The sequence below is a fragment of the Diceros bicornis genome, chromosome 12 (assembly GCF_020826845.1).
Source record: "Diceros bicornis minor isolate mBicDic1 chromosome 12, mDicBic1.mat.cur, whole genome shotgun sequence".
NCBI lineage: Eukaryota > Metazoa > Chordata > Mammalia > Perissodactyla > Rhinocerotidae > Diceros > Diceros bicornis.
Genome location: NC_080751.1, coordinates 56,030,967 through 56,056,999, shown reverse-complemented (window position 1 = coordinate 56,056,999; position 26,033 = coordinate 56,030,967). Strand labels below are relative to the sequence as shown.

The following is a 26,033-nucleotide window of genomic DNA, read 5'->3' as shown; positions in this document are numbered from 1 at the left end:
GTGCTTCAGCCAGGTGATGGGTGGAGACACAGCGTGGAGCAGAGCTGGAGGCAAGGCCTTGGTAGCTTCTCCTGGGGCCAGCATCAGAGCAGCCCAGGCAGAGCCATGGTCCGCTATTACAATCGGGGTGTAGGAAAAGGAAGCAGAGGCAGCAGGATCAGTGAGAAACAGGAGAGCGGAGTGTCCAGAGAGAAGTCAGAGAAGGACTGGCCATCAGGGCTGAGTGTGGCCAGAATATGAAGGAAAATGAGGATGCCAACGTTCCAGACCACCATGTGTGACTGTCCAGGCTGTGCACTGTCCAAAAGAATCCAGCTGAGGGGCTTGTAGGGCAGAAGTCCAGCCTGCTCACCGAGCTATATACTCCTAGGGGCCGCATCCACCCAGAGGGGCCCATTTTTTTCTAATTTGTCCTAGAGTGCCATGTAGCTAGGGCAGCCCTGCCCACAGGACATTGGGTCTGGTACTCAGGAAATTCATGATGTCTTGGCGAGAGCAGTCTTAGTGGGTGAAGTGGGGGCAGCCTGACGGGTGAGGAGGGAAGCAATAAGTCTGAACCCTCAGGGGAAGTAAGACCAAGGAAAGGTCATGGTGGGCCTGCCCACCCTCCATCTCCCTCTCTTCCTTTTTTTAAAGACTTGAGGCCAAGAGTGAGAAGCTAGCAGAAGACAGTTTGAAAATACCCTCGAAAGGGGAGGAGCAAAGCCAAAAGGAAAAGCCCAGCCCCAGCGAGTGTGGTTAGGGAGTCAGGCTTGGGAAGAGAGCCCCACCTCCTCCAAAATGGGAGAAGGGGGAAGGGAGCACCCCCCACAAAGCGAGTCAGAGAAGCGGTATGGGGAGGCCTCGCTCTATCATGTACTTGCTGTATGACCTTGAGCAAGTCACTTAACCTGTGGCTCAGTTCCTATACCTTTAATATAGGATAATAGGAATTTAATGGGGATAATAACAGCACCTACCAAACAGGGCTATTTGAGGATTAAAAAAGAACATACATTAGCTGGCTTAAAGCAGTGTGGCATGTAGTAAGCACTATATAAAGGTCGTCTAGTATTGTTTTGAACTGGGGAGGAGGGAGCAGTGACAGAGGCTCTTAATCATTTAAATAAAGTCAAGTGCAGAGAAAGTCAGCTTGCCCAGATTCCACATTAGGGTTGGGGGGCGGGGCAGGGGAGGCACAGCAGAACTGTAGGCAGTAGCTGGAGAGAGCTGAGTCCCAGGGAGATGGCCTGGGTCCTGGGGACACTGCCCAGCTTGGAGCTCTTGGCACCATAAAAAGCAAGTTCAGGACACTAATGCATAAATAGGCAGCCTCTATGGCCACAGGAGCCACGACGTCACTCCTGTATTATGCCCTGGCCAGCCGGACTCACCGATCTTGGGCTGTGAACAGTGGTGTGGATGGAGAGCTTGGAACGTGGGTGGAGCGGCAAAGACAATTGAAAAGGCTGGGAAATCAGAGGTCAGAAGAGAGGTGGCAAGCCCAGGGTGAGTCAAGCAGCAGGAGGCAGGCTAGGGGATGAGCGTCTGCCTCCATGTCTCTGTGTGAAGGGCAGTGTCCCCAAAGATGGGGATAGCTGCTTGCTATCTCCACTGAGGACTGGCTGACAGGGAATGGCCTGAGCCTCGGTCATTTCATTCCGCCGAAGGAGCATTTCCGACAGGACGTAGGGTTGAGTGAAGTGTGTTTCCATGGAGAGTGGTGGAATCTTAGCCTCTGAGAAGAGTCTCTCTCATCCCCCATTGGGCTGCATGGGGGAGGGGCCGGATTTGGTGACTTCTTTAGATCCCTAACAGCCTGGAATTTGAAGGAACAGCAGGGCTCAGAGGCCAGGTCCTTTGGGGAGCTCCGTCTCCCTTTACTGAGGTGCAGACTTTGTTGCTTCCCTGGGTGCGTCCACCCCGTAGCCCATCTGGTTCTTGCACTCTCTGCCCTGGATGTAGGGGACATGTGGAGTGTTGGAGTGAGTGTTGTGTGTGTACGTGTGCACGCATGCATGTGTGAGTGATGGGGGTGGGGACACCACAACTGCAGGCTGGCTGAGAGGGAGAGAAGGTCCTGGCAGCTGCCTCCAGGCTGAAGTCCCTGTTGCTTGGAGTCCCTCTCCACCTGGGCACTATGCCAACCTACACCATCTGAGCTCCTGAGCCCTAGGGAGGGCGCTGAACCTAAGAAAAGCCTCCTTCACATCTCCTGGCATCTGCTCCCAAATTCCCTGCCAGCCCAGGGCTGTCTGGGCCACTAGCTGTGACCAGACAGGAAAGCGGGGAAGCAGGTGATGGAGACATGACCCACAGGGGCCACACTTGCTCCAAAGCCTCCCCACCAAACCCAACCCAACCATCAAGACGGGCTTCGTGCATCCAATGGGAATCCGCCGTGGACACTGGGCAAGGTGGGCCAGTGAGAGAGGGACCCACCTCCATGCAAAGCCTAATCCCTGGCAGAGGGTGGCGAGGACAGAAGAAGGCACCATTTTTCCAGCTGGGGGACAGGGGAAGGTGTGCCAGAGGAGGCAGCCCTGGAGCCATCCTTCCTTGGAGGGCAGAAGAGATGAGGGAGGGAGCTCCAGGCAGCCACCACAACCTGAAGGAGTGCTCAGAGGGGAGGCATGGAACAGGTGCAGGGAACCCTTGGAACAGAGGGGACAGGAGGTGTTGGGGGTCAGGAAAGAGCAGGCCAGGCAGGGGTGGGTCAGGTTGTGGATGGACAACCTACGTGCTAGACCAGGAAACCCTCAGACTGCACTGTGTGCATTTGGGGAACTAAGGAGGGCTTCTGAGTGGTGAGCGGCAGCTCGGAGGTGTGCTAAAAAAGGATAATGTTAATAACAGATCCTAGGTCCTGAGACACTCCACGCACCAGGCCCTGTACTAGGCACTTTACACACTGTACTTCTAACCCCAAGGTCACCCAGCTACCTGGTAAGAGAGGGGTCAGAGAGGCAGTGTGGGTTGTGGGAGAAGCAGGAGGCCTGGGTCCCAGGTCCAGCTCTGGAACTGAACCTTGGGTGAGACGCCAACCTTTCCTGGCTTCACTGTCCCCACCTGTTGAATGGAGACCACCTCTGCCCAATGAGCCTCACGGGGCTGCTGTTAGGATGAATGGGAATGCTCCTAAACACTGTAGAGTGCTGTGCCCACGTGGATCTCCTGAAACCCCTTGTGCTGTGCTACTTACCTTGCCGGGCACACCTGGGATGCAGTACTTGGGAGCCTGGCCCCTCCATCTCGAGCAGCTAGAGCTTAGCCAGGGCACAGTGTCCCTTTGAGCCAGTAAAAGGGGACTTTTGAGAGGAAACAGCACCACTTAGCCAGTGTGAAGGCCCAGGCCTCTCCCTCCCTCTCTCTCAACCACACCATCCCTGTCTCTGCTGTTCCCTGTCACTCTGGCTTCTTTTCTCCTGTAACTCTGACTTGCATGTGACTTTGGCTCACCCTGGTCCCAGCTAGGACCTGACTCTTTGTAACCCTGCAGCTCAGCTCCCTGAAGCTGACCGGTCCCTCAGCCCCTCATCACAGTCCCTGGGAGAAACAACCTGATTGGCTCAGCCCAGCCAATAGCCTGGGTCCTCTTGGATCAGGTGTTCATCATTGGTCCAATCCGCTGTGGCCTAGGCCAGGGTCACATGGTGCAAAGGGACTGCCTAGGCGCATCCTTGACTGGAGTTGTTACAGGAAGGACAGCTTCAAAGAGGCAGGAAGAGTGCAGGCACCCCAGACATGTCCACACAGATGGCCTCCCCCAGGCCCTGTCCTCCTGTCCTCCAGCCTCCCTCTCCTCATCTTGTGCTCTGTCTGGCTCAGGGCCATACTGAAGCACCCCAGGAATCTCTGAAGAGACCTCCAGGGGGAGGACCGAAAGGACTGGCCATTCAACCTCCGGGCCCATCAGCCTGGCAGAAAGCAGGGGAGGGGCTCAGAAGAGAGGGTCTTTGAAGGGACAATATCTCCCTCCTCACAGAGTTTGAACACCCACTGTATGCAGAGCACCAAGACCTTAAGACCCAGATCTTGCCCTGAGGGGGTTAGGGGATTGTTTCTGCCCTGAGGCGTCTCAGGATGATGGCCTGCTCAACAGGTTTTCCATGCTCTATTAACAAAGTGGACGGTCCTGGGGACACCTGAAAGCGCCTGGACTTTGAAGGCCAAAAGATCTAGGTTGAACCCTAGCTTTGCCAATTTTTATCCATATGCCCTTGGGCAAGTAGTCTTTAGCCTCCTGAGCCTCAGTTTTCTCATCAAAATGGAGCTAATAATGTCTACCTTGAAGGTCATGGTGAGGATCAGAGATAATTAAAGTAAGAGCATCTGGGTTACCTGATACTGTCGCCATTATTAATAGAGACACTAAGAGCAGAGAAAGCACAGGCTCTATTCTGACCTGTGAATGCCTCCCTTCCTCTCCCCTTCCTTCCTCTTACACTCCATCCTTTCCCTGTTCCCACCTGCCACGGCAGAGGGGAGGCCAAGAGGTGAGTCCCCACCCAGGGGACCAGGGCTGGGCCCTGACCGCCTCTCAAAAGCCTTGTCCAGTGTCCAGCACCATCTGGGGCCAGTCGGCCCCCATTCCCCCGTTCTGTGCAGGCAGACTTGACTAAAAGTAGCTTTGCTCACGGAGGCATCACTGTGCATAAGGAGATGGGTAAATATACCGGGCAGCATCTGCCAAGAGAGGCCAAGGGAGTGGCAGAGATGGATGCTGTGTGGAGAGCTGACAGAAAGGGATGCTCGCAGGGCTAGAGCAGAAGGAAGGCTTCTTGGGAGAAGGCAGTGGGCTGTGGGGCGGGAACACAGCAGCCAGCAATCAACAGCCATCAACACGGAGGAGGTGGTGAGTGTTTTAAAAAGGAATAAAGGTCTTCACAATAATTCCGTAAATCTAAAATTGTTCTAAATGAAAAGTTTACTTAAAAAAATAGTAAATGATAAAAAAACAAAAAAGAAGAAGAAGAAGGAAGGGGGAAAAGAGAGAGTATGGTCTCAGACAGTGACCTTGATCCAATTTCTAGTGACAACCAGGGCCAAGTAGCTCTATGCACCAGCCAGGTGTTCACACCCCTCCTGAACAATGCTTCCAGGTGTCCAGGGATGCCTTCGGAGGTCATCGGGAACAGAACATGTCATGCTCCCAGCCACAGGAGCATTGGCAAGATTGCTGTGCCTTCTGACTCGCTTCTGGTTTCTGGGTGCCCACAGTCCCCCCGTCATGGAATGGCCCCTCTGGCACAGACCCAGCACATCCCGGGCAAGTCTTTACTTGAGGGACAGTCTTGTCTCACCTGCTCACTGCTTGTCCCTGTTCCCAGAGGGCGAGACTGACCCATGCTTGTCTCTGCATCCTCTCCCAGCATCTGGCTTAAAGTAGTAGGTGCTTAAGAAACGTTTGCTCAGTTAATTAATTCAGACAAGCTAAGAAGGAATGAAGCCATTTTTGCCTCACTGATTTTCCAGCTGATATTCTTGAGACCAGCCCAGTGCTGCAGCCTCCCCAGGCCTCTGCTGCCCACTTAGCCTCCCCAAGTGCCACATGCCCCTCTTCTAGGGCTGGCTCTCAGCTCCCCCACTGCCTCCTGCAATCCAGCTCAGGCCAGTGGAGGGCGTCTTCTATGGAGACCCAGTGCACTCTCAGCCCAGCCTCTTGGGAGAGGGCCTGGATGGGAAGGAGGAAGAACCGGAGCTGGAGAGAGCACCTGCTTTGACAGACAGGGAACGAACTGCCCAGCTGCCCTTTACATGCCACGACTTTCCCAGAACAATGTGAGGAAGAGCAATTCAAGTCCACTCCAATGGGCCATGGACCCTGAGCCATGAGCCCAGTCCAGAGGCCCTGGAGGCCACTGAGATGTAGAAGAAAGACAGCAAGACTCCGCCTAGGAAGGCCTGGCTCTGCCATGTACCTGTGCGGCCTTGTTCAAGTCACCTAGCCACTTGGCTCAGCCTCCTCAGCTGGAAAACCAGGCAGGGCACCTGCCTTCCAGAATGCAGCATCCCATCAACTAACCCTGGTTAGGCTGTACAAGGCAACAGGCTTGAATTTGTACCCTGACTCAGCCACTCCCTCGCTGTGTGGTCTTGAATGAGTTACGGAAACTTCCTTTGCCTCAATTTTCTCATCTGTAAAATGGAGATAATACCTATCTCATAAAGTTTTTGTGAAGATTAAATGAAATAATGTGTGTACAGTGCTTAGTACAGTGCCTAGCACACAAATGCTCAATGAACATGAGCTTTATTACCTACTACTATTATTACTATTATTTACTACTGCCACCGCCACCACCACCACCACTCCCATTACTATTAGCTGCTGTGTGCCAGGCACTGAGCCACTGAGAAGTACAAGACACCACCCCTGTCCTGAGAGTCCAGAGGGAGACTGAGAGGACAAACTAAGATGAGAGGGAGGAGGAGGAAGAGGAGATGAGAAGGAAAAAGGAAGGAGGAAGAAGGAAGAAAAAAGCAGCTAGAGAAGCCAAGACTCAAAGCCCCAGGAGACAGGTCTCCAGGGCTAGATGGGGTTGGGGTTGGGGCCTCTGAGGGCTCAGCAGTCAGTAGGGAGAACCTGGGGACCAACAAGTCTTCCTGAATGCTCTGGCCTCTCTTGGCCCTCGGAGACCCAGGCAGGGACACGCAGCCATCTGCTCCCTGACTCCATGTGGCCTCGCGTGCTGGGAGGCAGTATAGGGGTGGGGTGGGGGCACACAACTTTTTGTCTCTGAAGAGTCGACTCTGGCGGCCCCTCCGCTTCAGCTAGGGGGATGTTACCCAGAGCAGTGCTGACCAGGCCAGACCAGCTCCAGCCCTCCCCCACAGGACAGCCCAAGGCTTCTTACCCCATCCACAGCATCTGCTCAGTGCCAGCTGGACAGCTCTGCAAAGACACGCGGGCCCCAGCAACTGTGGGTCTAATGTGCACCCAAAGGCTCAGCACCATTGCTTTGGGCACCCAACAGTCCCACTGAAACTACTGCTTTCTCCACTGTTTGTCAGGGAGAGAACATGGCCCCTCTGAAGGCCCAGAATCCTAGAATGTTGCAGGTCCTCAAGAACATCTCCTCTTGCCTCTTCATTTCCCAGAGGAGGAACTCCAGGCCCAGGGAAGGGCAGGGTCTTGCCTGTGATCACACAGTGGCACAGCTAGAACCAGACCCCAGGTCTTCTGACTTCCATCCTTGTGGAAGAGTGCTGGAGCAGCCAGGGACAATGGAGAGAGAACTGCCTTTGAATTTCAAGTATGGTTCTAGCATTTATGGCCTGAGATGAAATACTTTATCTCTCTGAGCCTCAGTTTCCACATCTGTAAAGTAGGAATAATAATAATAACACCTCATCTACAAGATTGCTGTGTAAACTCAAAGAATAGAACGTATAGAAATTGCTTTGTAAATAACACAGCCCTGCACAAGTGAAACACAGGAATTGTTATTATTATTCTAGAACTCAGAGCACTGCACATATTAAGGACTCAAAAACATCTGCTGGTGGAATGGATGAATGTTTGAGGCATGGTGAGCGATGAACAGGAGCGCTGATTTGTTTAGGTAGGTGGCATCAGGGAAGCCTTCACAGAGGGGGTGACTTTTGAGATGAGCTTTGATGGAGGAGTAGAAACCCATCAGGAAGAAAAAAGAGCATGAGCAGTGTCCAGAAATATGGAAATGCAGCCGCGGCCTTCCAAAGAGCTGTGGATATCAATTCCACATGCAGGTTTGGGCTCCAGACTCTGCTCAAAACTCACCCCTCTCCTCCAGGCCTGTGCATGCTACATGGAACAGGAGGACCTAGGAATTTATTAAATCCTAAAATATAACTTGTCAGAGAAGAAATAACCTTCTAATCTAACTTCCCGTTTGAAACATAAGAAAACTGAGGCTCAGGGAGCTGACATTCCTTAACAAAGGCCCTACAGCAGGCTCAGCAAACTGGGGTCGACGGGCTGAATTTGGCCTACCACTTGTTTTTATAAATAAAGTTTTATTGGAACACAGTCACGCACGTTCATTTGCATATTGTCTCTGGCTGCTTTCTTGATACAATGGCAGAGCTGAGTAGTTGCAAGAGACCATATGGACTGTGAAACCTAAATTATGTACTATCTGGCCCTTTGCAGAAAAAAGTTTGCCAACTCCTGTCCTATAGCAGGGTATTGGCAGAGCTGGGATGGGAGCCAGGCCTCCAGCTCCCGGTTGGTGCTCATTAACTCCACTACTTTGCCCCTCTGGGTCCCACCCGGCCCCCTGTAATGCTGCCTGAACAGTGAGATTTAGGCAGCCAGGCTCTGGACAGGCTCAACTCCAGGACACAATGTGCAGCCAACAGGGAACACCTGGGCAGGCCACTGTTGCCCCTATGACCCAACAAGGCTTCCTGTTGGGAGCAGTTCAGCCCCTTTTGGGGGAGTCTGATGGGGAGATGCCAACATGTGCCTGCTTCTCCTCCATGGACAAAACGGAATGAGCCAGAGAGTGTAAGCGTAGGACTCAGGCCAGCCAGATGCCAGAGCTATAGACACAGCCTGTCAAGAAGCACACGCAGAAGGACTGGCGTCTCCAGCCATCTGCTGAGATGGCCAAGTCCACTTTAAATTGTGCTGTGGAATTCCTTTCCCAATGCCAGGCTGTCCCTGGTGGATTCATTTAATTAAAACCCCACCAAATCCAATCTGTTAGAAGTTAAGAGCTCACAGACGCCTTGTCCAGCTAGTCATAAGGACACAGACAGGCCACGGGCCTGGGCCATGGCTACATGGTACAGGGCTGGCCTAGAAGAGACCCCACAGGCCTCAGATCAGTGCCCTTCCCAGGACACCTGGAGTTGCTGCCCTGTTGTATGACACTGCCTGCTCTGGGCCTCCCGCTCTGTCCATCCTCCTTTTCTCCTCCCTGTTCAACCCTCATCTTCGACGGCTCCCTTCCTTAATTCACTCATGCAACAGAGATTTATTACATGCCAGTTTCATGCCAAGCACTCTTCTAGGTGTGGCGAATATCGTAGTAATAAAAGAGACAAAAATCTGCTCCTGCCTTCATGAGCTTGCAGTTTCAACCCACAAATGCAAGAGCTTCTCACACACTATGGATCTCCTTTTTCCTCCATCCCCTCCTCCTCCCTCCCCTCCCTCTCCTCTCCCCTCTCTCCTCCTGAACCTAGTTTTGGCCTGAGCACTTGACAATGGGACCATGCAGAGGCCTCCTAATGAATCCTCCCGCCTGCCCTCTCTCACTGCCACCCCTCACACTCAGGGATACCAGGAAAATCCCTCTCAATACCTCTTTGGCAAGTCCCTCCCCTGCTCAGGAGCTGTCAATGGCTCCCCATTGCCTTCAAGTTAAGACCTGAATTCCTGCACCGCCCCCTCAAAGCTCTTCACATTTCAGCCTTCTCCCACCTGACCAACCTTCACTACTCAAGTGAACTTCCTGCTCCAAGAAAACCAGAATTTTTGTTGTTGTTAGGTTTATAATACTCACCGCTTTCTACTTATAAAAGTAATAGACTTTTGTAGGAAATACAGAATATACAAAAGTAAATTAAAATTAATCATGAGCTCATGATTCAAAGACAAACTTTATGAGCTTTTTAGTGTATCTCCTTCCAGCTTCTCTTTCTATGTGCGTGTGTGTATAGATATGTTTTTTATATTTGCACACTTAGTGTGGGATCCCAGTATACACAACGTGTTGTAGCCCACCATTTTTATTTAACAGTCTATCGTGGTTTTCTACGTAATTAAGAGACTCCTCAAGAACAGCACTTTAATGGCTGCACAAGATTCCACCATAAATATACCTTCATATGTTTAACCAAACCTTATTGGTGAGCATTTGGACTGTTTACAATTTTTCACAATGAAAATGCTGCTATAAACATCCTTGTTCATAAATCTTTGTTCCAATCTCTGGTTCTTTTCCCAGCAGAGATTCCTAGAAGTGGCACCGCAGGGTCACTGGGGAGACACATTTCTAAGGTTTTTGATGCATATCATGAAGTTGCCTTCCTGAGAAAGTCTGTCGGTGGCCCCTGCCCCCTCTTTGTGAGAATGCCCACCAGCCTCAGACAGATCTATTTTCTTTGCCGTTAACATGCCACGTCTTCCTAGCATTGTGTCTTTGCTTCAGCCACTCCCCTCTGATGGAATCCCATCCATCCTTCAGAGCTCAGGGCAAAAGCCACCTCCTCTGTGAAGCCCTTCCTGATACCCTAAGGGAAGTTCTCTACCTCTATCTAGCTCTCCTCCAGCCCCTGTCTTAAAATCTTCCTAAAACATTTCCCATTATTGCCATGCATTTTAATGATTTGTGTAAAAATAACCTCTTCTTTGTACGGGGCATTGAAGTTTTCAAAGTGCTTCCACTGAGATGTTTCACCTGATTCACTTTCAGATGGAAAGTGTTTTGAGGTCAAGGACCATGGTTTGATCATCTGGGTCTACTTACCTTGGCTCCATCACCAACCTCAAGTTTGGCCCAACCTCAAGCTAGCCCTTGATTTAATGGAAGTTTAGGACAACCTTCACATTCCCTGGCCTACCAGAGCAGACTTTAGGATGCTCCCTTCTGCAGCGAGGACTGAGCTGGGACAGAGGGCCCTGGGTCAGTCCTGGCTCTGTCACTGACTTGCTATGACCTAGGGTTGTTCCCTGCTACTCTCTGGGCCTCAGTTTACCCATCTATAAAATGAGCGAGTTGAAATACATAGTCCCCCAAACTCCAGGACAGATTGCCCCTGCAGCCCCTGGCCCCAAGCACCCAGAGCAGCCCTGGGGTGCCCCTGAGGGCCTCTGTGCAAAGCCGGCCTCCAGGATAGGCCAGAGGGAGCTGGCCAGGGAGGCAGGCCTGGCTCCAGGCCAGGCTGTGTCTGCAAACACTGACCTTGGCTGCCGCAGGGATTTTCCATGACACCAGCACCCTCCCCCTCAGCTCCCCCTAATCCCACGTGGGCCTGGGGAGGCTGGGGGTTGGGAGTGGTAGGGGCCGTCCTACACCAGAGGACCCTGCATCGGAGTCATAAGGGGACCTGTGGATGGGAGAGAGCTAAAGGGGAGAGAGGAGAGCACAGTGGGCCTGTCTGCGGAAAGTCTGGGAGGAAAGCAGGGTAGGGAGAGAACCTGCTGATGATGAGTGGGTAGAAGAGCTGAAAGAGGAGCAGGGAAGATGGGAAGAGGCCTTGGAAAGGGGCAGGGCAGACGGAGGGGGCTGTGCTCCCAGCTGTCCTTCCCGGGAGCTCTGGCCTGGAGGGGAACAAACTCCAGATCCAGTTCTGCACTGGTCCCTCCCCCAACCCAGGTCTGTGAGGCCCCGGTGGTTTCCCAGGCCTAGCTCGGCCTTGGCCAGGCCCGGGGCAGGGGGCATTCCTTCCGGGGCCCTGAAGCTGACCTCCTTTTGCAGGGGCCTGGGGGCCACAGAGAGGGCAGGAGGTGAGATTTCACTGAAGGCCCTCCTGCCAAGGCTGCCTCCCCTCTGCCTGCTGGGTGTCTCGGGGAGGTTTCTCTTGTCCACATCCCAGACTTCAGGGCTGTCTGGGCTGAAAGCATTTTCTGAGCAGCTGCTCCCCCAGGCCTTGTGCTGGACACTGATGGCCTTCCAGGAGCTCAGAACCCTAAAGAACTCCTCTGCAGGCGGGAGAGCACAAGTGCAGGGCATTTGAGAGAGGCAGAGGGAGAGGGCCCTCCCGCTCTGGGAAGGATCCCAGAAGGTTCTTGGAAAAGGTGGTGTCTGAGCTGGATCCTAAAGGATGGAGGAGAAGGCCTGCGCTCTCCTCCCCATCTCCACCTAGCCGGCAGCCTCCTCCCTCCCTCCTGAGGGCCTGGGCACTCACTGCCAGTTTCCTTCTGCCTCATCTCCTTTAACACACCAATTAGGCTTCTGTGGAGCCTCCAGTCCCACTTCCTGGCTCCACACTGCTGCCATCTCCAGACCAAAGGGGCGAGTCCCTGTCTGTACCTCAGGCCCCTGAGGAGGCAGAGTCCTGGGTGGGCCTTTCTGAGGGGGACCTCAGGCTCAGGCTCAACCACCCTCTGCAGGCCTAGGGAGAGCCTGGCCCCCACTGGGGGCACCTGTGTCTTGCAGCCAGCCCTCTGGAGCTGCCTCTGTCTCCCTGGTGCCCTCCCTCCTCTCTGGCTGCCCCACCAGGCCCAGGCAGTGCCCCAAGGTCAGGCCCCTTCCCCATGTCCCCCTTCCCATCAGCTTAGCTTGGCCTAGAGTTTACAGCCTTCAGGCGCCTCAGGCCACAGGTCACTCATCCATCTTCCCTCAGGGCAAACATTAGCCTTGCCAGTGCTGTATTTACATTAGATAACTAGGTCTGCAGGGAACCAGGGAAACAGGTTGCAGCCAGGCATTGCCAAGGGTCACGTGTTTGTAATCTACAGAAGGGCTGGGCCACCCAGATATGGGACATCAGAGAATCTCAAAGTCAGAGACCTGGAAGAAAGACCTTAGAGTTCTTGATGCTACAGAGGAGTATTTCCCAAACCGTGATCCAAGGAACACTTGTCCAGCAATACGCACTGTGAAAGAAGTGTTTGAAGGTCAACTGAGTGGGAAGACTTAGCACATTCTCCCAGCTTTGACTGACCTTCCGCATAAACACGTGTATGGCTTTGAGAAAGCCTACACTTAAATCAAATGACAACAAACCTGTTAAATTCAGCATTCCTCCAACTTAATTTAACCAAGCAACTCTTTTCTTATCCAACAGTTATTAACAGTCTATGGAATTGGTATTCCAGGAAATTAACTTTGGGAAACACTGATCACAGAATGTTGATGCTGAAAGGAACTTTAAAGACCATCTAATCTTGATGTTCCCCCAAATAGTCATACTAATAATTAATATTTATTGATCCCAGTGTCCTAGCATTTTAAGTCTACTAACTCATCAAACCCCCACAGCAACTCTGTGAGGTAAGTACATCATTTTTCCCATTTTACAGTTGAGGCAACTGAGGCACTTAGAGGATTAAGTAACTTGGCCAAAGTTGAAAGCCATTTGGCTCCAGAGGCTGTGGTCTCATCTACACCACTGAACTGCAGAGATCCCCTGCAGAAAACAGAAATATCTATTTTCAGTTTTTCAAAAGCATAATAATAACTTAATTCAGTCCCACAGAATCAGAAGTTCTGATTGGCAGATGTGTTCTTAATTAATTCTGAAGGGAAAATAATTAATTGTTTCTTTCACAATTATCTATTCGGTGCCTGTTCTATACAGCAGCTACACTGCACTGATCAACACATTACACTTCATAAATAAAATCTTTCAAAATTGAGACTCTATGAATGGGTGAGTGGACAGAAAAAGTAATAAAAGGCATCCATAGCAGGGAAAAAAGATGGGAACCTTTTATCTTGCCCTATCTGCCCACGCCACAGACGAGGAAAACTGAGGCCCAGAGAGGGACGAGGACTCGCCCAAGGCACAAAGTTGGTTACAGTTGGGGCCAGATCAGACCCCAGGTCTCCTGCCTCCTGCCCTCATGCTCTCTCCTCCACCCCAGGCGGTGGCTAGCATTCCGGCTTTGCGGCCAGCTAGGCCAGGGGTAGGAGGTCAGGCACTCAGGCTGGTGGGCATGTCAGGTCAGTGGGGACCAGGCAGCTGAGCCCAGTCCAGCCAAGGCCATTACCAAGGGCTCAGACGGGTTAGTTGTGCTTTGACTAGATGGAAATAGGCCACAGGGAGAGAAAGTCCAGTAGGTGGGAGGGCCAGATCCCCAACCCTCTGCATCTCCCTGGAAGACAGAGCTTCAGCTGGTTTCTGAGCTCCCTGGTGATGCCAAGAGGAAAACAGAAGAATTGAGGCTGGGGATTCCCATCGTTTTTCCTGCTGCTCCAAAATATTCCTAATTAATATTATGTCCAGCCACATAATTAATTTTTATGTCCAGCTACCTGGCTTCCTCAGCTGAATTCTATGCCTCTAGCCAAGTTCCAAGGCCATCTCTTAGCTGAACTGCTCACAAGCAGGGGCTGCTGGCCCCTGGTTGAACGAACAGGTCAGTCTTGGTCATACTGAGCCAAAGGGCAGAGGACAGAGCACTGGGTTTGCAGCTGAGTATCCTGGGCTATAGTTCTGGCTCTGCCATTCACTAGCTGTGTGACCTTGAGCAGGTCACTTTCCCTCTCAGGCCTCCATTTCCTCATCTGTACAATATAAAGACTGGGCCATATGATTGCTGAGGGCCCTTCTGGCTCTGAGAACCTTTAAGTCTGTGATAGACTCAGGAAGGGTGGCTGTGAGAGGAGGGAGCAGGGCCAGCTCCAGTCAGGGCTCTGAGAGGCAGTGGCTAGAGTCTCACGGCATGAGTTCTGGCCAGTCAGTCCATCAGGCACTTGAGGGAACGTCCTCAGAGAATCAGCTCCAGAACAAAGCCTTTGTGTGTTCACTGACACACAGGGACAGACGGAGTCCCTCACCCAGAGACTCACCCCTCTCTCCCTCGTAAACCCAAGCCTGACGTGGGCAAGGAACAGGCCGGCAGCGGGCCTGCTGGCAGGCAGACAGGCCTTGCCAAACTCCCAATTACTTCCCAGAAGTTCCAGGGCCCCTTGGGAGTGGCTCCACCCCCGCTGGCGCCCCTCCAATCTGGGCACCCACGTCAGCAGGTCCTCGCAGCTCCCTTGCCCTTTCACCCAGTGACAATAGAACAGGCATAGGGTGGGGGCATGCTGACCCCGGGCCGGATAGTTGGAGCAGCATCCAATTCCCTGGGCATTGCACTCCTGTTGCCACTTCTGCCATGGCCAGCTCAGGGCAGTGCCTGAGGATGAGCCTTCAAGTAGAACCCTCTCTTCTCGGGGCCTCAGTTTCCCATCCTGGTCACCCTTCCTGGGTCATAAGTTGGCTCTGAAGCACCGGAATGAGTGACGAGTTAGAAAGTCCTCGTGGCCTTGGCCAACTCACGAGGCCTCTCCAGCCTTCATGACTCCCACTATAAAATGGAGACAGCCATAGTAATGACCTTGTCTGAAGTTTTTGAGGATTAAAGTTAAAAAGGTATCTCAAGGACAAGACCTTAAGCCTCAGCCTGTGGTAGGAAGTGAGGGTGGGCCCTGAGGGGCACCTGACCCCAGGGCTGAGGCGTGTCCAGCCCAGACAGGACTGTGGCTGTGGTGGGGCATGAGGCTCTGGCCTGATACAAGCCTTTGGTTGAGCCTGGATGTGCCACTTGCTTTGAAAATGGCTAAATTCCGCAGGAGGCGGGCAAGGCCAGGAGCTGTCCCTTCTGGCTGGGAGACAGAGAAAGCAGAGGACCCTCGAGATCTGGGCAGGCAGGGGCCGGGAGAGGACAGTGTGAGGAATGCACTGGGGGAAGAAGGTGGCCGGCCTGCCTGCTGGGACGTAGGCTGTATGCAGGTTGGGGAGGGCTCCCTGAAGCTGAGGGCTTTGTGGGCAGTGAGGCTGCCAGGCTGTGGGCACTGGGTTTTCCTAAAGGATGGTGGGTCAGAAGTCACAACCTAGGTACAAACACGGGGCGAGGTGGCGGTGGGGGTAATGGGGATCCTCCTCCCTGATGGTGGGATGTGGCTGCCTGACCCCACAGAGATTGCCCCCACCCCCAGGACTGCCCTCTCAGGCGGGTGACTTTCGCCTGTGAGATCCCATCACCACTGCTTCTGTCACCAACTCCACAGGTTCCGAAGTACTCTCACATCCAGTCTCTCCTTCACTCCTGACAGCAGCTCTGGCCGGCTGCCAGGGCAGAGATTAACAGCTCTAGCTCAACCCCTCAGAATGCAGACAAGGCCAGAGAGGTCCAGAGAGGGGAAGGGATTTGCCCAAGGTCACACAGCCAGCACGTGGTCAAGCTGGGGCTGGGCCCACGCTACCCAGTCCCTGTCCAGCCCCATCCACAGTGCCATGCCCTCCCCCACACCCCGTGCGGTGCCGGCCTGGGAGACAGGGAAGGACAGGATGAGAAGCAGCTCTGGCTTGGGGCCTGCCCAGCTGTCGAGGTGAGTTGTGGTCTGGCTGCCGTGGCCAAGCTGGCGGGCACAATCTGTTCTCACCCTGCTAGGGCTCGGACAGGCGCAGCACAGCGGCTCAACAACTCAGCTGTCCAGGCCCCTGGCAAAGGGTGACACAGTCACCAGCTAGATGCCGTGGTGGGGGCCAGAGGAGCCCATTCTGAGGGCAGCCCACAGCCTCACACACCCTAAGCACCTGTCCCCACACCTCCCTGAGCTTCAAGATTCAAATGGCAGTCGGCTGATGGAGATTCCAGCTTTACTGGAACTGAGCCGCCCCCCAGCCCAGGTGCTCTCTTGGAAATGTGAGGGAAACCTGGCATTTCATTCATTATTCATCGTAGTGAGCCGTTACGGAGCATGTGATATGTACCAGGCCCTAGGCTAAGTGCATTGTACACATTATCTCACTGATTTCTCCCCAAAAGCCCTATGAAGCAGGTGCTACTTATTAGCCCCATTTTATAGATGTGGAAACTAAGGCTCAGAGAGGTTTAAAAAAAATACACATAGTCCATGGCAGAGTCAGGATTTGATTTCAGCTCAGACACCAAAGCACACGGTATCCTGCCCTGCCATTCACTCATCAGACGTAGTCTGGGCATACCCCAGGGGCACGGCTGGCAATGTGGAGGGGGAAGCTGGAGAGGAACAAGGTCCAGCAGTGCCCATCCCACCACCCCACGCTAGTGTTTAGCTGTGCATATGTAGTTGGGAACCCTGGAGGACAGAGCAGGGGGTGGTGGTAATATTGGCCTTGGAGTTCAAAGCTGAACATTCTCAGTGCCACTTAAAGCAGAGATCACTTCCAGCAATGAGGAATCCAGGACGGCTGCATGGAAGAAGCATTTGGTTAAGTTTTGATAAAGCTTAGAAAGGAGGAAAAATTGGAAAGACTGCCAGCACTATTTTATTATAATAATCCTATTAATAAAAGTAATAAATATCTTAGCTCAGTAAAGGAAGCAGGGCCAGGACCAGTAGACCTTATTTTGCAAATAAGGAAATATGCTCAGAGGGGGGGAGTAATTTGCCCAAGGTCACACAGCCACTAGTGACAGGGCCAGAACTTGTGCCTAGAGCTTCTGAATTCCCATCCAGGTTCCCTTCCCTTCCAGGTCTCCAGGCAGAACTCTTGACTTAAGGCCATTTGATGGTTGGCTCAGAGGGAGGATTTACCTCTGCCTGGCTCCTGGCTTCGTGAGGGCAGGGTAGGGGTTGGGGTGTGACGGGGTTGGGGTTGTCTGGCTGGTGATAGTAACACCTGGAAGGACACCTAGGGCTCCTGCTTTGACAAGGGCAATGCCACCTCCCCATGAGGACAGACCCTACTTTGGGGCGAGGCACAGAGGATGACCCCCGGCCCCGGACTGGGGACTGATGAGGACCCTGGAACACTAATTCATCCAACTTGGGGGTTGCAGGGGCACTGTCTCCTTTCTCCCTCTCTGACCCTGGTGGGCCAGCTGCCTCATGGAGACTGGAAAGCCCCCATTGCCAACCCGCCACAGGCTTTGGCTGGCAGCAGGAAAGTCATTAAGGAGCCATCCATGCCTCAGATCCCCTCCCTCCACACTGAATCACAGGAAGATCTCAGAACTCATTCAGTCCGACCTCCACCCGTTATAGTCAAGGAAATAGGCTGAGAGAGGACGAGGAACAGGTCCAAAGCCCACAGGCAAAGAACCCGGGTCTCCCGACTTACTTGCCAGTACCCTTCACATTATCCCTCTGCTTCTGGACAAAGTGTTCAACAGCACCACGGGCCAGATCCTTCTCTGGGTATAGAACACCGTCACGTCTTTGAAGCCAGACTCAAATGCAGGCTGCTCTGTTCTCAAACAGCATGACCTTGGAAAAGTCACTTAACCCTCCCTGTTTCCTCTTTCCTTCCTACTGACCCTATGGAGCTGTCACAAGAGTATATGGGAAGGCATCAGCAAGGAACTAGCACAGTGCCTGGGGACAAGGATGTGCCTGTAACCGTGTGTTGTCTTCTCGGCTAGGACAGAGGCCAGACTCTGCAAGGTGGGGGAGGCGGAGGGGAGAGAAGGGGGAAGGGGGCAGGGTTTCTGGAAGGGCAGCCCCATAGCGTGTGCTTTCTCTCCTCTTCCCCCGCTTTCCCCCAGGCTACGGCCACGCAGCGCCCAGCACGGATGGCGGCAAGGTGTTCTGCATGTTCTACGCGCTGCTGGGCATCCCACTCACGCTCGTCATGTTCCAGAGCCTGGGTGAGCGCATCAACACCTTCGTGAAGTACCTGCTGCACCGCGCCAAGAGGGGGCTGGGCATGCGGCGCGCCGACGTGTCCATGGCCAACATGGTGCTCATCGGCTTTTTCTCGTGCATCAGCACGCTGTGCATCGGCGCCGCCGCCTTCTCCTACTACGAGCACTGGACTTTCTTCCAGGCCTACTACTACTGCTTCATCACGCTCACCACCATCGGCTTCGGCGACTACGTGGCGCTGCAGAAGGACCAGGCGCTGCAGACGCAGCCGCAGTACGTGGCCTTCAGCTTCGTCTACATCCTCACGGGCCTCACGGTCATCGGCGCCTTCCTCAACCTCGTGGTGCTGCGCTTCATGACCATGAACGCCGAGGATGAGAAGCGCGACGCCGAGCACCGCGCGCTGCTCACGCGCAATGGGCAGGCGGTGGGCGCTTGCGGCGGCGGCGGCGGCGGCGGCGGCGGGAGTGGCGCGGGCGGCAGCGCGCACACCACGGACACCGCCTCGTCCACGGCGGCTGCGGGCGGCGGCGGCTTCCGCAACGTCTACGCCGAGGTGCTGCACTTCCAGTCCATGTGCTCGTGCCTCTGGTACAAGAGCCGCGAGAAGCTGCAGTACTCCATCCCCATGATCATCCCGCGGGACCTCTCCACGTCCGACACGTGCGTCGAGCAGAGCCACTCGTCACCGGGAGGGGGCGGCCGCTACAGCGACACGCCCTCGCACCGCTGCCTCTGCAGCGGGGCGCCGCGCTCCGCCATCAGCTCGGTGTCCACGGGCCTGCACAGCCTGTCCACCTTCCGCGGCCTCATGAAGCGCAGGAGCTCCGTATGAAAGCCCCGCGGGGCCTGGAGCACGTGGGAGCGCGGGCGGGGGGCTGCTGCCTGGAGGAGCAGCAGGGGTCGGCAAGGGAGCCACCCCAGCCGCCTTCGGCCCCGTGAGGCTCCCCCCGACACCCCTCACCACCCTCCCCCAGCCCCCATCTCCGACTGTGCCTGCTCGCACCAGCCAGCAGGAGCCTGGGCTCTGAGGACCCCTGGAGCCCCTATCTGCGCCCTGCAAATTCCGAGAAATGTGAAACTTGGGGGAGGGGTCGGAGGGAGGGAAGGCAGAAACTGGGAGCCTCCCATTTCTTTGGAAATCTAAGGAGCTCCCCAGTCCTCAGAGGCCATGCTGGTACCCAGACCCGCCCCCCCTCCTCCATCCGGAGGGGACTTCGTGTTCCGTGTACGTTTGCATCTCTATTTATACCTCTGTCTTGCCAGGTCTCCCACCGTGCCTTGGCTCCAAAAGCCAGGGTGTCTTTGTCCAGGTCACCTCCACTCAGTCCACTCCCCTTCCTCATCCCCAGCGGTGTCTCCCAACCTCCCACTACCTTTTGTGTTGTTTTGCATGGCTTTGCAGTTATGGAGAAAGTGGAAACCCAGCAGTCCCCAGAGCTAGTCCCCAGAGGGCAGGCAGGCAGAAGCCAGGGCAGGCCTGCTGCAGGAGGTGCAGAGGATGGGAGGGAGGCCAAGCCTCCAGTCTGCAGGATGGACCCGCTGGCAGGTGAGAGCTTACTGCCCCCCAGCCACATTCTCACAGGGGGCAGGGGGCGTCCAGCCTTCCAGACACTGCCCTTGAATCCAACAGAAAACTTCATACTTGCCATCCCCGGCCACTGCTGATAATGACCAGCTCCTCAATCTGCAGAATGAGTTCTGGCCTCTAAAAACTCTGTCGTGACTGACTACTCATTCGTTTGGTTCTCACAACACTCCAGTTAGGTCACCAGGGCAGGAGTTCTCATCCCCATTTTACAGATGACACTGAGACCCAGACAGGTGAAGTGACTTGCCCAAGGTGACACAGATGGCAAAGGCGGAGGGGAACAAGAACCCAGGCTGCCCATTCCTAGCCTCGGTGCTCTTTCCTTCCAACTCCTCTGCCCGCTCCTAAAAGCAGAGCTCCTGCTGGCACAGCATGGCATCTTTGAACAACTGGGGAGAACCAGAACCAGAGCCCAGGACTGAGCCAGTGCTGGGCTCAGCATCTCCTCCGCTCAGCTGTGAGGCAGGGTCTGAATGAGCCCCTGAGACAGGGTAGGACCCCTCAGTCTCCGGACTGCCTGCTTACAGACAGGGACATCCTTAGACCGAAGCAGCCTTGGAGAAAAGACCAGGAGCTGGGCTCTAGAAGTTTGGGAATGGAGCAGAGCGGCCTAGAGAGCTGGCAGGCATATCCTACTGGGATATTATCCTTGGCCCCACAGCCAGTGTGGGTGCCGGTGTTCCAAGTAGCTAGAGACAAGCTAAGACTGCAGCAAGGAACACCCCTCCCAGGTTGGGGGCTTGGACCTGGTGTGCCCATTGCCTGCTCCACCTGCAACCAAGAAGCCCCGACTGTGGGGACCCACAGCTGGAGCTGGTACGGTAACTCAGGATAGCATCGAGGGGTGGGTGAGGGGCCTTTCCTCCCTCACCATGCTGTTCCCATGTCAGCTCCTTAACACTGCTGAGCAAGGCCAGCCCTGGCGTTCAGGGAAGCTGGAGTGGGGGGCCCACAGGGTGATCAGCCTCAGCCCTACCCCAGCTATAGGCTCTGGCCTCTGGGAACCCTTGTGAGGGAAGAAGTCTGGCCTGGCCTGTGTGTGAGTCCTGTCTCACTGTGGAGGAGCTGGCTGCCCATGTGCCAAGGAGAGCAGGGCCCAGGACCCAGGGGTGCCCTCTGGGTTTATGTTGGGGTGAGGGGCTGTGCTGGCTGCCTCTGTCCTGTGTTTGACCCTGCCCTCGAGGGGTCTTGTCCTGTCAGTCACGAGGGAGCCACAACCAAAGTCGCAGGGAGCTGGTGGGGAAGGAGGCCGAATGGCCCTTGGCAGAGCGTGACAGACTGCTCAGTCTCCGGCTGGGTCTTTCCTAGGGAACTAGAAGGCCAGTGTTCTTCCCCCTCACTCCCTCCCACTGCAGGCAGCCTTTCTGCTTCCCCAATGCCTTATGCCTGGGCACACTGCCACAGAATATGCAATACGTGTGGGTGACATGCCCCCACGCCCACATCCTCACCCCGGGCAGCCCCTGGACCCCAAAGGCTGCAGCTGCTACAGGCCCCCTTCAGTCTCTCCTGCCTATCTGTCTTCACACTGAGAATGGCGCCTAATAAATGCTGTCTATGGAGACCAGGCTCAGACTCAGCTGTCTCTGTCGTTGTATACCCTTGGCACTGCCAGGGAGCGGCCTTCCGCCCGCTGTGGTCTACAGACATGCCTAGCTCATGCACCTCGGGCTGACTAGACTCTGCTTTGGGGGCCTTAGGGAGAAGCCTGGTGGTAACACTCACTTCTCTTTTGTGATTTCCTCCAAGACCCAGATTTTCTTAATATCATCCTGGACTGACTATAAGAACAAGATAGAACTCTAGAAAAGAAATCACCTGGTCCAATCCTCCCCTTGTACATGAGTAAACCGAGGCCCAGAGGGGGCAAGTCACTTACCCTAAGTCACACAGCAGTGAGTGGCAGACCCAGGATTAGAAACAGAACTGAGGATTCCTAATCCAGTGCTCACCTTCCTCACACAGCCTGCAAAATCCAACTGGACACACCCCAGCTGACAGTGACACCTCCCTCTCAGCCAGGAGTGGGGATGCCCTTCTTCTCCAGCAGGGGATCCCCGACTCAGTGGCCTAATTGACACAAAAATGTCTCTTTCAAAGAGAGACACATCACGAACACCTTTCTTCAGGGTACATTTTCCTCTGGCTGTGGAGGGACAACTCGGCCTGGGATGGGGCCCTGGAGCCCAGGACAAACCCAGGGAGCAGGTGCACCCTGCCCAGCTTGTGCCAGCCCCCAGAGTCAGCTAGCCAGAGGCTTCCAGATGTCATTGAGTAGAACCCACAGTGATTTTACACCACAATCCCGTATCTATCTCTCTACATGCCTATCTACCCATCTATCTTTCTTTCATGAAACAATACTTAACCCCTAATACAGCCAATGGATTCTAATATTTTCTATTCTGGTTCATGTTATAAAATGCTAGTCACAGCCTGCTAAATTGATTTCTCTCCCCACTAATGGGTTGCCCCCTGCACATTGAAATATAGTACAGAAATAAAGGGGGTGGGGGAAAGGGCACTTTCTCCCAGTCCTCCTACCTACCCACATTGGTCAATTGAGAGACAGATCTATTTATTGGGGGTTCAGGGATCAAAGAACAAAGTAGTGGCACTAGCACTGTCCCCCAGGAGGCGGGACACAGCCAGCCTTCATGTGACAGTGCTCCTGGCTGCTCCTTGCAGCTGCAGGCTGCTCCTGGGACATGCTCTTTGTTGGCTGCAGCCCTTAGGGTGGCCACAGCAGAGCCGGGCCTTAGTTCCCATGGGCAAACCCACACCAAGACCACCTCATCAAAAGCCAGAGCTTTCTGCCCACTGCCCAACTGCTTCTGTCTTTCTTAGAACGGCTTAGTGCAACGACAGCAGAGACGATGTCATTTTTGAGGTCAGCAGTGACCAGTACAAGGTCGCTCTGACTTTCATAAGCAGTTCCTGCAGGATGTAAACGTGATGACGCTTGCCCTGGTTTCTTCATCACCTGAGCAAGATAATCACAAACAGAACTCAAAGGAATCCCCAAGGGGCTGCGTTCATCCCAGTCTTCCAAGGGGTGATCAGGATCATGGGAGCGGTGACCTGCACCCCAGCCCCTGCCCCCAGCTCTTGAGGGCTCAGAATTGCCCGTGGTCCTAACGTGGGCTCTCTATCTCCAGATGACGCCATCCCCACCCTCCTCACTTCCACACAGCATTTGCGGCATCCTGCACTAAAAAATATACGTACAGCCAAACAAAAATAGAAAACCAGCCCCACAGAGTGGGGGTGGGATATAAGTATACCAAGATCCCTACTGATGTGCTTACTCTGTGTGAGCATCAGATGGAGACATAAGCTTCCTGGGAGCCAAGAGAGAAGGAGACAGGCAACTCTTCCCAGAACGTGTGCCATGGTATGCCTTGTGGGAAAAGGGTTCCTTGGTCAAGCGAATCTGGGGAAACACTGCCCATGTCACTCACGCGTGGAGACTCATAAGGCGTCTTAGCTTAGGGAAGGTTCTGAAGAGCCCCGCAGCAAAAACAGCTGTTTACCTTCGCTTCCCCCAGCAACGCCCAGACTCATGCCCACACCAGACCCTCTGTCCGCGTGGCGTCTCCTCAGGTCCTGGGGTCCACAGAGCACGCTTTGGGAAATGCTGATCCATCAAAGTCTCCTTGTCTGATAAAGAGAGAAGGCTGATCTTCCCCCTCAATAAATTCTAAAAAGAGTTCAGCTCATAAGCCCTTTTGTAATTGAAGGCCATGACATTACAAAATACATATTTTATTCTCAATTATGTGTCAGCTCAAACCAAGGCTCAGAGCAGCTCCCTTGCCAAGCTCAGGCAGAGCTGGGATGTGAGCCCAGCCCCGACGGCTCGGAAGCATACGCTCTCACCCACTTCACCGTGTCCTGTCCCCAGGCTGGTCCGTGTCTTCAACAAAGATTTGGCAGAAGTCACAGAGCTGTTTAGGACGTGTCATTTCTTATTCAGAACCTTGGTGAGAGAGGAGGCCATAACCTAAAAATGTCACCCTTCAAAGATGGCAGATTCCGATGGAGCTAAGAAATCCTGTTCCCTATCAGGTCCCCCCACATGAGGGACCATTTAGCTTTTCCTACAGGCTCAGCCTTGCCCCCTAAGCCCAACAGCATCTCCATGACTTATCTCAGGAAGCCTGGGGCAAGGAGCACTGTCCAGGGCCAGGAAGGACTTCTCTTCAGGACAGACACATTGCCAGAGGAAAGAGCAGCTGCCCACGTTGACCAGGCCAGGCCCCCGCTCAGGGCACACTTTGCCATCTCCACTGAGTAGCATGAAGCTGATGCCCTGCTCACTCCTAAAGCTGGCTTCAAACTAGAAGGCTGAGAGATCTCATTTCCCAAGGGGCCCCTGAAGAGCCCAGTCTATAGGGGACATGGTCCCCTCCTCTTGCCCAGGCGGCAATGGTGCTGGAACAACAGCCTCGGGCACTGCCATCACCCTTTGTCAAAGATTCAAAGAACCACACACATACACACACGCACGCACTCTCCCCTAGATCCTTGGCTCAGCTCCTCTTTTTCAGAGGAAAGGATTTTGGTTCACAGAGAGGAAGTGTGATGCTCAAGGTCATGAAGCAAGAGAATGATGTAGCCAGGATTAGTATCCAGATAGCCTGACTTTCCACCTCCCCCACGCCCCACCACCACCGCAGACACAGAGCAGGGGCCCAGCCGTCTCTGACTCCTATTTCCAACGAAAGCTGCTGATTTCTGGGGTTGAGTCATTCTGACGCTGGAAATTTCCCACATCTACATCTGGACAAACACCAGGGGACTCACACCACTCCCCCTCCCCCCTCCCCCCCCCCCCCCCCCCCCCCGCCAGTCTCCCAGCTGCAGGGAACAGCCTTGTGGGTGGCGCCACCCCCTGAGGGCAGGGACTGTGAGGGAATTGACCTCCATGATCTTCTCTGGCCGTGAACTCCCCACAAATCCACATTAAAGGCATTTTCATGTACAAAGCCCTCACTTTGTTCTCTCGCTTGATCATTGGACAACTCTGTAACTTAGGTGAGGATAAACACCCCCATTTTACAGATGGCAGAACTAAAGCTTAGAAAGACCCAAGGTCCTGAGAGCAGGGACTGTTCCACACTTACCTCTGTATCTGAGCGCTGAGCAGACCACCGGGCGTGTCCTTGGCAACTGATGTGCTGGCCAGGGCTGAGCTCAGCCTCAGTAACTCTGGGCCAGCGAGTGTCCACACAGCTCACCGGGCTGGTTCCCATGGGTTGGGGAAGCCCCAGGTGGACATGCTTCACAGAACCCATTAGCAAAAGGAAACAAGGAGTTGTGACTACTCTATCCACTTCAACATGTGCCTTGGGCATACTCTGCCCAGAGCCCTGGACTTTGGCCCAAGGGCAGCAGAATGTCTAGCCAACAAGCCCTGCTCCTCAGCTGGAGGGGCCAGAGGTTCCTAGGGAAGAGGTCATGCCTTTGACCAAGGCGAACTCCCCGAATCAATGCTCTTCCACAGTTCGTGTTCCCTGAAGAGGGAGCATGTGACCAGGTCATCGCTGGCTACAGAATATTCCAGTCTGACTACTGGATCAGAGCAGCAGGAATAAGGCCAACATCCCTGGGCTTGTTCTGGACCCAGCATCGGGGTTTGAGAGGCACTGTTCTTCCAGATGGCACAGGTCCCACTGGGGAGACCAGGGGTGCTGCTGGGGCAGAAAGCCTGGCCTGGGCTGTGTTGTGCTCTGTCCTCACCTTTGTAGTAAAAATTCTCATTCTACCCTCATTCCAGGTCAGAAAGAGCTCTAAGGAAACTTTTGGCTGCCAGAGGGTACTCTACAGCTGGTGCCAGCTTCTCTCCAAAGGTAAAGGAGATGCCATGAATTAAGTGTATGTTCATTATTGAGCATCTACTATGTGCCACAGACTTTACAAATCTCACAACCACCCTGTGAGGCATTACTATTACCCTCATTTTGGTAGATGAGAAAGGTGAGACTCAGGGAGCTTAAGTGACTTTCCCAAGGTCACACAGCTAGTTAAGTGGCAAGATTCCACCCAGGACCCTCTGACTCTAAAGCTCAGACACTTTCCACTGCACATCCATGCCTGGAATGCATCTAGTCTAGCCTCCCCACAAAGCAAGAATTGCCTCAGCCTCTTCCCTAACAGGTCATATAGTCCTGATTTACAGGACCCTCACTCTCTGAGGCAGCCCTGTCATTCATTGAGCAGCAGCTCTAATGACCATAAATGTC

At 54.0% G+C, this 26,033-nt stretch overlaps 1 protein-coding gene across 1 annotated transcript in view; it reads left to right on the top strand.

The window, feature by feature from the left end:
* Positions 1-21,349, top strand: part of KCNK3 (potassium two pore domain channel subfamily K member 3) — a 38,689-nt gene extending 17,340 nt beyond the window's left edge. Inside the window, exon 2 of the mRNA XM_058551619.1 lies at positions 18,098-21,349. Within this exon, the coding sequence (XP_058407602.1) occupies positions 18,098-19,032 (935 nt within the window). The 3' untranslated portion in view covers positions 19,033-21,349. The remainder of the gene's footprint in view (positions 1-18,097) is intronic.
* Positions 21,350-26,033: the final 4,684 nt, after the last annotated feature.